The sequence below is a fragment of the Malurus melanocephalus genome, unplaced genomic scaffold (genome assembly GCF_030028575.1).
Source record: "Malurus melanocephalus ecotype Western Australia unplaced genomic scaffold, MMel_1.1 scaffold_202, whole genome shotgun sequence".
Lineage (NCBI taxonomy): Eukaryota > Metazoa > Chordata > Aves > Passeriformes > Maluridae > Malurus > Malurus melanocephalus.
In genome coordinates this window covers 985,589-998,853 of record NW_026623434.1, presented here as the reverse complement: position 1 = coordinate 998,853, position 13,265 = coordinate 985,589, and the positions used below count along the sequence as shown (strand labels likewise).

At 39.2% G+C, this 13,265-nt stretch overlaps 1 protein-coding gene across 4 annotated transcripts in view; it reads right to left on the bottom strand.

Moving 5' to 3' along the window:
* The window catches only part of DHRSX (dehydrogenase/reductase X-linked), a 200,881-nt gene that overhangs the window by 45,269 nt on the left and 142,347 nt on the right, over positions 1 to 13,265 (bottom strand). For all 4 annotated transcript variants that reach the window (XM_057373583.1, XM_057373581.1, XM_057373585.1 and 1 more), the window contains one exon: positions 257 to 464. In XM_057373583.1, coding sequence (XP_057229566.1) covers positions 257 to 464 — 208 coding nt within the window. The remainder of the gene's footprint in view (positions 1 to 256; positions 465 to 13,265) is intronic.

The window sequence follows — 13,265 nt, the reverse complement described above, 5'->3', positions numbered from 1 at the left end:
AGCTAAGCGAGGTTTCCAAAGTCCACAATAAAATACGCCGTTCAGAAGTTTGTAAATTATTTGTGTCTTTGACTCGGGGCTGCAAGCATTGTTCAAATCTGAAATATATTARGCAACTGCTTGAGAAGAACCATAAATTGTAAAAAATAAAATAAAAAGGCAGCAAAACCCCACCTCATTCAGTAGTCAGTAACAATTGTAGTTAAATCTGCACACGGTTACCTCAGATCAATGAATACCAAAAAGGGAAAGGTACCTGCTTTGTAAGTCGTTTAGGTGCAATTTGCCTACATAATGGGTGGCTGATGAGACAGTGATGATCCTAGCGTTGTGACTGTGCGTTCCTGATTGCTTCAGCGTATCCAAGAGGAGGTTTGTCAACAGGAAGTGTCCCAAGTAGTTCAAGCCGAAGTGCTCCTCAAACCCATCCACCGTCTTCCTTTCAGGGACCAGCATCACCCCAGCTGGAGGAAAAAGTAGAAGTAAAACCTATTGATATATTTCAGAGGAGCAGCAAGCTAGAAGGAGTACGGATCTCCTGCTGTGGAGGGTAAACAAAGCATTTAAAGCAATGAGTGACTGGTGAGGGTATGTGAAATGTAAAGCTGACACTGATTGATTCCTGACAAGAAAAATGCCCAAGCCCCCAGTTCGGTTCCTTTATCCAGATAACACCCCGATTGACTTCCTCCCTCCCTCCCTGCAGGCTTGAGAGTAAATGAGTTTGTTTGTAAAAAGTGTTTTCATGAGATGGGAGCTGGGCGATCCCAGCTACAATTCCCTCCATCAGAGCTCAGAGCAGTGGACACAAGACCAGGTAAGCATCAGATCTACTCTCCCAGAAAGCTTTCTCCTGAGTCCTGGCTGGAGTTTAAAGCTCTGGTGAGTCTACATCTGAAATCTGCAACTTCTGTCTCACTGGTGTGAGTGAGAAAAGATGTAGTAAATTTACCCAATATATCCTAATTACCATGCTTACAAGCAGCTGCATATTGAAATTAGGCTTTCAATGCTTATTTTGGCAATATTTTTGCATAAATTTCTACAAACCACAATTTTCAAACTCAGTGTCTAAAATAAGTATCCACATCCCCAACACGCAATGTTGATTACAGCATCTTGCAGAGAATTCTGAGCTCGTGCATAAATTGTACAGTATATTGAGGCTGTGTGAGGGATAGCTACCCTGCTCATGTGATAGTGACCCTGCTCAATAATAGCATAGACTTGAATGMTATGTTCTTATTTTACTAAAATTTAATTACTGTGCAAGTGGACATGACCTTTGTCATTTAAACGTAGGTGGACATAACTCATAGAAATCTTGTTATAGGACGCTTCTCTCTAAAACCCATGAACATGATACAGCACACAAGACATGAGAGAGTGTCCTCATGCTACTTCATGTGCCCATTAAAAAGCCTTTAATACCCCATTTCCTGATATTAGCCCGACCTGATGATGGCACATTAAATGAGCATTCTAAATTGCATCTACACCGCTCCTTTGGGAGGTTCTGCCACCTGACAGTCCTGCTTTGTTGCTACTGCTTGGGCCAAAGGGGAGATGTTTTGGGGACCTTTTTTATTATGGCAAACACCCGTAGTGATTCATCTGTGGCTTCCTACTGCTTAATGGAGCAACTGGAGAAGCAGCAGGAGGGGAAGAAACTCAAGAAGACCACAGAGAAAACAAAAGGTCWGAGTGGAACAGAGCATACCTGCAAATGGAGAACTTGAGACTGAACATGAGCCATGCTGACTGGTGGTACAGTGAAATAAACCCAAATCACATGATGAGGCTCCACAAAAGCCCTGATTAGTATCACCCAGTGTCATTTACTGCTGTAAACWGTCTATAATCAGATCTGGGGCAGTGGCCGGGACTGAGAACTGGTGGGAAGGCTCTAGACAGATGCAAATGCAAGATAAGCCCRGTTGTGACTTTTTCTTGTTTTCATAGAAGAAGGAAAGGGTTCAAACAGCAACAAACCCCAAGCTCCCAGACCAGGTTCCAGCCTGCTACAGTGCGAGTTTTAGCACAGACAGTCAGCAGGAGCTGTTGAAGGGTAGATGGAAACGGTGCTGCATCTCTGAGCACCAGGGCTGGTACAAGGAATTGTTTTGCATCTCTCGGAGGCCATCCTGCCCTCCAAAGCTCTGACACRTGGAAAAGCTGAAAGGAAGCAGTTTGCCAGAGGTCTGTTTGCTCARCACTGGTAAAACATAAGCCCAAGAAAGCTAGACAACTTAAAAGAGCCCCAGTACAGCAAGGGTTATGTGCACCCCAAATGCTGCTTCTGCATCTGTTGGGGCTGCTGCAGGGCTCACTACAAGACCCTGAATGCACAGACACACTTCTGTTGGTTGGGTCAGATGGAGGATGAAGGAATTTGTCCTGAGAGAAGCACGTTAGGCAGCTGCTACAGCYGTTCAGCTTTGCATCATGACCAGCAGGCAAGCACAGGGAGGCTGCCATGGCTCACATCAGCCCCGAGGGTGCCTGTGCCACAGCAACTTCACCCTCGACCTCCAGAGAGGCACAGGATTTCAAGAACACACAGAGGCTTTGCCCTCCACCCCAATTAGTCTCCACCATCTGTGCTGCACATSCTGGAAGCAAAAAACAGACCGAGCTCGGGTCAGGAGACAGAAAAAACATTCACTCATGCAATGTACAACTGTAAAGGTACACACTCCCCAAAATTATTTTGCTCTTTCTTCAGGAGCATCCCCTGAGCAGAAATTCTGGTCAAGTCCTTGAGAAAGCACAATCACTTCTGCTTGCATCTAGTGTGACTACAATTCCCTCTTTGTCTTCAAGARCTATTCAAATAATGTTAAGCCAAAACACCTTTGAAATATTTTTTTTTAAAGGCTCTCATCTTTCAGGTGGTTTATATCATGGCTGTCAAAGAAAAAATCTTGCCCTGTAGTTTGAGGGCAGTTTCTCTATTTGAGAAAAGCCACTTTAATTCACTGAAAGTGAGCATACAAAGGAATACCCAACAGGCAACTGAACCTGTCTGCTTCCTTAACAAAAGGGAAAACCGTGTAAGCGTAGCAGCAAGCTCTCTTTTTTAAATTATTAACTACCTAACATTCAGTAGATACYAAAAGTGGCATGCTATTGATTTTCTCTTGTCCAGAAACATCATCAGCTTTCTTTAAGGGATCCAAATGTTAACTCAAAGAAGGAAAGCTGCTTCTATTTTTAATTCTTTGAATTAGTCCAATACTATTGAAATATTAACCAACACTTTGTGTCTTCACTGTAAACTAAGAATGATTTTGCTTATTCCTCTGGTATGAAATCCAAACAACTCAGTATCTTTCTRATTTTAATTATCAATAACTATTGACTTATGATTTTTTCAGAGTGCATGTGAGATTTGAAGTATACAAAGCAGTAATACAAAACACCTCAGTYCTGATACAACCTCCTTAAATGTTTTCCCCTGAGATTTAGCTGGACGGTGTCCCAAAGATTCAGTTTTAAAATGCCACTGATAACATGATGGTGTTAGAAAATGAATTAATAAGTAAACTGAACATAAGCTTTCACTTTGCAAATGATTAGCTGTTACTGAAATATTGTGGCAAAAAGACTGATAGTGTGGCTATAAAATCAGATTTAGCAAAACATGGATGYGTGATTTTGCAGAGGTAGAAATAAATTAAAATAAGGAAAATATTTTTCTGCATAAYTATGTTGAGCAACTGTTGTTATAGYAATACCTTCCAATGTGCTGCAGTTCCGCATTTATTGTAATTTGTTCAAATTATACATATTTTTAATTAGCTATAATGAATAAAAAATTATATCTCTTTTTATTTCTATAACTAGGCAATAAATATATTTCTCACTCAAAGAATGAATACACTTCAAGAGACCTGTCTTTGTAAGCAGGGATTTATAATAGTTTTCTATAAAAGTTTCTAACTAAATTCTTAGTATAAGATCCATCAATGTCTTATGCAATTTTAAGAACAAAATAGATCTAGTACTGCATGCAGCATAACCAARAATTTTATGATAGTTGTAAATATTGCAGGCCAGACATACTGCATTTTTATTGAATTATACAGGAGAATATATAGGAGAAATATAYAGGAGAATTTGCACTTTTCCTGCTTGTCCTGCAGGTAATGACAAATATTACTCTAAYTCCCATACCTCCCACTGCAAAGACATCCTTCATCTCCATTACAAAATGTCTTTTAAGAGCTGTAAAAATACAAGTATTTCACWCATCTGGATTTATTTACAGTGAGCAACTTGGTAGTTTTTGAAGTCAGTTCTCTCAARTTTACTACAAAAGAAGATTTTAAATCTCATTTTCACATGCAGAACAAAATGTCTGCCTTCCCAGCCAGGCTCATGGAAGAGGGTTTGGAGAAAGATTCCCCTCACAYGAGTTCTTTTATCCCCAGAGAGCCAAAGGCTGGGCAAATAACACAATAGGCCAGCCACATACACATAACACCTTCACAACAGGAGGAGAACCTTTATCATCACATTCATCCAGTTCTTGCTATTTACAAGGAAGAGATACACACTGTAMCAAAAATGCTCCCAAGTGAAAAAATTAAGAGACAGTTACTTCCAGTAAAAAGCACGAAGCACAGGCTTTTCATTGTTTAGCTGATGCCTTTAGCAGCATTTTCCATCCCATGAGTGCAGCCACATGAGGCAGCCGACCCCACTCTATGGAATTTGTTTCACACCAAAGCATCTGTGGGTGCATCTACACATAGGACAGCTCAACCCCCGTCTCTCCTGAGCAGAAGACTCATGCAGCAGCATCCCCTGGCCAGGCTGCCTGTGCTGGATGGCCTGTTCCACCTTGTTCAGCTGGACTATTCCATCCCAGAATATGCCTGCCCTGTAGGTCTTTCCTGGCCAGAGAGCAATGAGCAATGCCTTATTGGAAGGATCACCCCCAGAAGTGCTTACTGGAGGCACCAGTGTGCCCATGTGGCTGCTTCTTACAGGTACTGCTTCTCACTGCCTCGCGTGGGCTGCAGAGCAGTGAATTCACAGCACTGCTGGAAAAGCTGTGACTTTTTTAGCTGATTACTGAGACACATCCCTAACCCAGAGTCCAGCGCTTCAGGGATGCCACATGCCTATTGGTATCCCAGGAAATGTTCTGAGTTTTGGCAGGACCACACACAGAAGTGTATGAAAACTGAAATGGTAAAAATCCTAACAGTTTAGAAGAAAAACACAAGAACACAGATGAAATTTGGTGCAGTTTTCCAGTGCTATGGTCTTGCTCCCTGTCTCCCCAGAGGGAGCTGAAACTCGTGCATTTCCTAATGTTTTTTGGGGCTMTTTAAATGGGTAAATGCAATTTTCCAAAGTCAAATGGGAAGAAAACAAAACAAAGCAARAACTTTTACCCCATGGCATAACAGTGACACCTGGATAACACACAGAATCCACACCAATGCATTTGACCCTTGGGGAGACACAAAGACACGTGTTGTTAGTCTGTGTGGCAGCACTGCTTGGACAACGTCCTGTGCATGGCCCCTCTCTGAAGGGTACTGGCCACTGTGAAAACAGGTTTGATAAAGGGCAGGACCCAGCCTGGGGCTGTGGAGAAGARCCATCTCCACAGGATTAGGTCTCTCCTGCCTCATTCCAGGAATATTTCTCCATAGGAGTCTGCCTGAGCCTCTGCTCCAGCACTGAACAAGTTCCCGTGAGCTCTCACCTCCTGCTCCCTTGCAAGATGCTCTGCACCACYCATTGCCTTTTCTGATTACCTTTCCTGTCAGCTTCCCCAGCTCCCTGTACCAGGCAATGGCCATGATGAACCAAGGACCGTGTTCTGCTTCCCAGCCTCCCCTCCTCCCTTACCCCCACAAAGCAGTGATCCCATGCTGATCTTATCAAGGAACTGCATGTGTTCAGGAAGGAGGGGAGAGGTTCAGCCCCAGACACGCATATCAGCTTCATCTGTCTCTCTCCTTTGCTGCAAACGTTAAGTTCCTTCTCCCTAATTTTCTTACCCAGGCACTGTAGCTCCTTTGTTACTCAATCACACATAACTGCGCTCTGCAAGGAAGAGGTCAGTCAAGAATTCCCTCACTGCAAGAAGAGTTCAATGAGGTAGTGCCCAACAGACTCTAGTAGTCAAGTTTAAGGACTCAGTGCTTGTGAATTATATAGTGTCTGAGCATTTCCAACCTCTGACTGAGACATCTCCTACTGTTCAGACACAACTAAGGTCTCTCTTTGTCCTCACTACCCACCCCAGATCTACCCCAGTACTTGCTCTCTTATCAGTTTTCTGATATTTAACAAGATTATATGCTACATTCATCATTTAATTGTTTATAAAATCCTTTTGATCAGAAAATTCAAATGTTTTGCCATCAAGGCTTCTGCCATCCTGATGGTTTCTAACTAACTGTCCTGTTCCTCCCCCCCATCAGCTCTTCACAGTCTGTTTGCATGGGACAGAAACTTGAGACCCTGGAGGATTGAGGCCACCACTGACACAAAGGCAACATCTTGTCTGCATTCAATTCCAAACTGTGTGAAAACACCACAGCCTTTACAAAAAATCTTACCATCATTTTTGATATTAAAAAACTCCTAAGATGTTTGTCTTATTGCTGCTGGAAGCAGATAAACTGTTTTATCTGGTATTACAAAATTTTTAAAAAAAAGAAAAAATAAAACAGCCTAAGGCAAATACTTGGCATGGAAACTCTTAGCCCAAACACCAAACGTTTGGCTAAGTAGTAAGGAATTGAAAACTGAGTAATGTCTACTGCTAGTGCTCCCAGACCCACCTATAATATTCACAAGGGAGAAGTGGACTGTATTAGCTGTGCCAAAGGACATAAAGCAAAGACAAGTTCTATGTTTCTCAGTAGGTTAAARAAAAAAAAAAAAAAAGAAAAAATGCAGATAATACACACTCGAGGACTGTGAGAACAACCAAATCTTGGTAGGTTTGGAACATAACTGAGCAGGCTGTAAAACCTCCTTAAGATCAGAGTCACTTTCTGAATCAGTGTCATGCTGCTACACATGAACACAGGCAGCACAAGTGAGTTCCTTGGAAAATGTGTCAGCTAAAAAAATGCATTCCATAACAAAGATTTTGATTTTACACTAATATAAATGAGAGCATTCCTAATTAGGTCTGGTTCAAAAAACCCTTTTGTTTCCTAAAAGASTGCCCAGTAACTTCTTGGTTATTTGAGTTGGCACAATGGTAAATTATCTCACTCACAATCAGAAAATAGGAAAGTCAGTCACAGCTTTCTAATTCAATAGGATGTTCTCTTAAAGTAAAATATTTTGTTTTGCAATTTGTATAAAAATATTTTTACCTAAAAGGTATGAAAGGATTAAATAAAAATAAAACATGGCTCACTCCTGCCTTTCAGAAAAGCCAATGGCAAATGTTCCACACACTTAAGAACCGGTTGGGTTTCCTAATCCATCAATAGCTGAATTTTGTATCTGTCTTGCACTGATAAAACATTCACATTCAAGACATAAAAGCAAATGGGTCAAGAACCTGCAGCAKGTGGAACCTGAGATATTTCCCCTTTCACAAAGTGTTTGATATCACAGACAGAGAAAAAGCTTTGGAAATAATCAGAAAGACACAGATAATATCAAACAAAAGTCAGGATTTTCATGAATGAAATCCTTACTCTTTGAAAACCAGAAGTAGTCTAAGGTCACCCCTCTAAGTTATTAGTTCTTCCAATAAAAAACCTTTTATAGGAAACCCGACACCCTCATATAAGACACATATAATTCTGGCAGACAACAGTGCTATTCAAGTATAAAAAAATCTCTAGCTGACGACTGCTGCTAAAAGTACKCCAGATAAATGTTGGCATTGCACARCCCTCAGCTGCTCTGAACAATCCAGGCTGGATGCTGCCAGCAGTGTCATGGTACTCTGACACATGTGCCCAGACAAGTTACTTGCAATACCCAAGGCACCTCCAACCTGTGGATCAGCCAGCCTCCCAACCATTTCCAGTCAGCTCTCTTMAAAGATGAGATCTTCTGAAAAAGTTGAGGAGGTGGCACCTGTCATGCACTGAACTTCATTAAAAATATGGCTCTGGGAGTTTCCTCTCATCGAATGTTAATGTTAACACTGCATGTTAGTGTCCTTAAGAATCTTCTAGTTTTYCCCATTATCCATGGAATATCCATTTAAGGTCAATATCTCCACCTCAAATTACCTTTTCCAACTCAAACCATCTCCCAAAGGCCCAGCTCTCCCATGATGTCTAGTACTTATCATCCATTACACACAGGTAAAGGCTATTTGCTCTTCTGCTCATCCCTTTCTCTTTTTCCCTGTCCCTCTRTACCTTTTCCATCACAGCTTTCCTTGGGAATCTTTCTAATTTGTCCTTGAGGAAGAATAAAGATGAAACATGATATTGTAAGCAAGACACCGGAAGAACTTTAATGAGATATCATATCCTGAGTTCACTGCAGCTTTCCTGTGCAGCTGGAAAAGCATTAATTTCAATGAAATCCAAGTTTCACTGGAGTCAACAGCAATGCTCTTCACTAACTTTCCCTCAAGGCCTTCTCCAGTGAATTGCCACATCTCTGAGCTTTCTCTTTCATCAGAACAGTCAGTGTAGCCTGCAGCTGCTACCGAGAAGGGAGCGGGCTCTTATTTAATCCAGTGGGACAGGATATTTTCATAGATCCCACTGTGTAATTTCAAACAATTTAAATATTATTAAATTCAACTTATAAATAATACCCGTGAGTAGGTAAGTATGTATAAAATTGTTTGCATTTGATACGTGCCCTTGTTCCCAACCCTCAAATTTCACACTTTTTCTGAAGATCTGATCCTGCAAATACTCAAATGCAGGAATAATTTAATATGAGATCAACCATGACAGCAAGCATGGGACCATTTTATGGATCATAGCTGAACTGCACATGGCTGGACTGTGTGTAGGTAACACAAGGAAATATATATAGTTCACATACTTAGCTACTGATACAGCTTTTGTTGTGCCGTAGGAACTGAAGATGTAAGCTTATACAGACTTTTCATTCTATCAAGAGACTGATAATTTCTCAGATGATCCATGMAGTACGAAATGTGATCGTCTGAATTAGTTAGCAGTTCAGAAATATTGATTTTAAATTGGCTTAGATAGGCTTCAACCTGAAATATATTAACTGTAATCTGTCTGCAATAGGCCAATAATAGCCTGAAATCTCTGAGTTAGCATTTTATTGTTAATGAGTTAGTGCATATTTGGCATCCAGAGGTATTCTGCTATCACTAAATAGCTTSTGATTTTGGTGTTAGCTCTCTTGGCTTTGAGACCATTAGGTACTGTAAACAAAAACATTGTCTACAAGGTGCTGAGAAACGGTTCTAGCACACAGAGAAAATGACTGCCTTAAAGGTTAGAAAAACATCTCTGGCATGAAACAGTGACTACTGGTCATGGAATTTTAYAGAGTGTTTTAGTATCTGTTTCTTTTTCAACCACAAAAAACCAGCAGACTTCCTAATGCATTTTAACAGCAATGACAGTTTTAGGAATGCATTAAATAATTAACACTAGTGTACATGCTGTAATTTGCTAAATGCTTTTCAGCTGTACAAAGACACAGTTCTTTCCAAAACAAAACTTAAAATTAGCACCCAATAGCTAATTAGCAGAATGGAAGAMACATCCTTCTGACCTTCTGTCAGATTAAGCTTTCTGCACTTCTTGTGCTGCAYCTCTCTTTCTGAGACTCACAATTCGACCATTTAGCTTCCTTCTCGTTTTCTACAGAAAATGAATTTTTTTCTATGTCATAGCGTTTTTCTCTTTTCAGCATTAGCACATTACATTTAAAAAATGTTTATATAATACTCTATTTGCATTTTTAATATGTTTTGTTTATTTTAAAAACCAAGAGCTGAGCATGCACATTACTGAGGCAGAAAGTATAGTAATGCAAAAACAGGCCCTTATTTGTCAGCTGAAATAATGCGTGCATTCAACCAAATTTTTCCTTTTAAATTAGAAATTAGAAAGTTAAATATATATGCTAAAATAAACTATAAAAAATAAACAGAGGAGGCGACTAGTTCACTAATCTCCATTTAGCTGGGTACCTAAAAACCTTCACTAGATTATTGTGTGACCTGGAAGTTTAGCTCTAGGAGAATACTTTGAAACTCAGGATTTTAGTATTAATTTATTTTTCCAACTAAATCCCTGAGTTGGGCAAGAGATGGACAACAAGTGGTGGAGAGACATTTTTAAAAAACGAAACTCACCAGTGGCCTGAAAATCTGATGAATTTCATAACAACTTCAGGTCAGGTGTAGTATTGATTATTTATCTACTACAGTAATTCACACCAAATCTCCTGTCTTTCATAATATTTCAATGTTAATTTCCTAATTTGCATTRCTGAAAAATGTTGGAACTTTCATCAACTGATCTTCAAATATTTGGTTTTTTGACAGGTTTGCACAAACCCACAACAAATATCACACACCTTCATATATGTACAGGATACATATTTATGGACATAATATGTAGAAAGTTCAGTAACATATGCACATGATTATATCAATCAAGTTAAAAGATTTTGATTTAAATCAATTAAATAAAACTAATATATAGTGCAAAACTTTCAGTGTAACAATTCTTGCATGTTTACATTAAATGTAACAAAAGAGTACAGCCCTGATAATAAARTGTTTGGCCCTATGAAGACAGAGAGGAAAATTTTTACTATAACTTGCTGATAATCTGAATCAGGAATCATGGGATCCACACAAAGTCTGATTTTCAAAAYATAGTGGAGAATCTCCATTACTCCAATGGATTTTGGGTCAGACTCTTAAAAGGATGTGATTGCCTGCAAATGCACTGTGTAGCTGTCTGGCACACAGCTCTTATCCACGTGCTAAAAAATAAAAATAACTTCTCATATTAAGCATTCTAGAGTTTTGAGACCTGTAAGAAATAAAAAAGTATCAGGTGACCCTAAGAAACCAACTAAAGGCATATTCTGACTCATAAGAAAATCAGTGTCATTACGAGAAGTCCTGCAAAACATCAAAAAGTCATGAAAAATGCCTTCACCTGGCAGCAGAGTTTTCTGGCCAAATACACTCTCACTGACAACATGCCAAACAACTCATTCCCATCCAACATTTCAATATTGCAAGCATTGTCCTCTTCTAGGCATACAAGCGTGTGTCCAGGAAATCTTATGGGAAAGGCAGTGGAACTGGCAACTGTGATCAGCTTTTGAGTGAATAATGCTTCCCGATCTGCAGTCCATGATGGACTGAATCATCCTCCTTAGTGCATTGTGTTGCAGCAACAAAAGAGAAAAGGAAGAAGRAGAAAAGGAAAAGGAAAAGGAAAAGGAAAAGGAAAAGGAAAAGGAAAAGGAAAAGGAAAAGGAAAAGGAAAAGGAAAAGGAAAAGGAAAAGGAAAAGGAAAAGGAAAAGGAAAATTAACCAGAAAGCCCAAATGTCAGCATGTGCCTTGATTCTGCTCAACACTGGTGGTTTTGCATCAGGCCATTTCTCCTCCACCAGTATGTTCACTTTCTTCTTGTGTAGCAAGAAAATAATGGGCTGTCAATATTAAACTAGTAGCAAAAATCAATGTCAAAGATTATTTACAAAAGCAATGTATTTACRATACATTATTTATAAAAAGGACCATAAAAAACAAAAAAGAATATGCAGGAAAAAGCATTCAAAAGTGGAGTCATTGCCAGGCTTCTGTTCTATGGAAGTCGTTTGCTATGCTTTGGACATGAGTGTTAAAGCAAAAAGCAGATTTGGACCATTCATTTCATTGTAGCTTCTAAAAGGATTTTCTCAAATAACAGATTTCTCTTGCCAACCGTACTTAGTAAAAAAGGGTAAGTGGAATCAAATGACTTCTTGCAAGTCACAAATGTATAGACTGAATCAGGCAAATTTTAGTCTCAAGCTCCTTTCTTAAAAGAAGTATTGGGCTTACACCCTTTGGTCTCATAACATATTAGGAACATTAGGAGACCTATTTTCATACAACTCTGTTTCTTGCATAAGAAGATAGATTTAATTTTCATCTATTTCCATTCAACAGCAGCTGGGGCAGAAAAATCCCTTGTTCCTGAGGGCTTCCCAGTTGCTTCAGCCTCATCATTTTTTCCCCCAAACTGGCCTCCAAGCCCCTGCTGACAATGCTGGCTTTGCTTGTGCTAAAAATTAGTGGAGAGCAAGGGTTGCCTGATGGGTGCATAGAACTGTATGCTGTGTTTTTCAAATAGTATTGTTTTCATCTGTGCAACAGCTTTTACTCTGCATATTTAAATGTAAATCTGGAAAGACTTTGTAACTAGGCTTAAGTACCCACGACCGCTAATTAYTGCACAATTAAAATAATAATGGTAGGCTTTTTTGACTAATCAAAGAAAAACAAACACTTAACTGAACATTAACAAACATTTCATATCAATCAGTAAATAAAAAACACTTTGTTTTTATTGCAGTATTTGCTTGTGCTACTGAGAGCTATTTGAGACATCAATAAATATAAAAAACACATTTATTTATAGCATGTTTGCTCTCACTAGGATTGAAGTGTGCACAGGAAAATAAAAAATGTTCTCCAGGATGTTTTAATAAAAACAYATGCAAATAGTTGGTAAAACAAGAACAGCAGCATATAACAGCAGAAAACTTCTCCAAGAAGCCTAAATTGTTGCTGTTGTTTTTTTCCCCTTGTTAAATCGATGGGTGAAAATTCTCCTCTAGGACAGTGCATGCAGAGCATGCATGGTTTCTGGAGGAAAATTATTGTACAGGCTGGTTTTCAAAAATACTGTGACTATTATGCAAAATTAGACAGCAAGTATGTGAATAACAAAAGATAAAATCCCTAATAATAATGATGTTCATTTGATAATTGTATKAATGCAAAATAAATATTGYCCTTTTAATTTGTGCTCTGACCACTGAGGATGCAATTTTATGAAAAGCTTTCCAGCAACACCTTGATATATGCAGCGACTTCTCTGAGGCTGATGGATAATTTACTAGGTTATATTTCAGGTGGATTAAACCCCCAGCCAAGCTCATCAGTCAACCACAGTAAACAAGTGTTTATCCAGKGAAAAATATAAGGGGAGAGAAAGTAAACAAAGGTGAAAAGACATTTTCTACTGGTATAAAATACAGCTTCTCTTTCCTTTTTTATTTTTGTTAGGGATGCTCAGATTCTTGT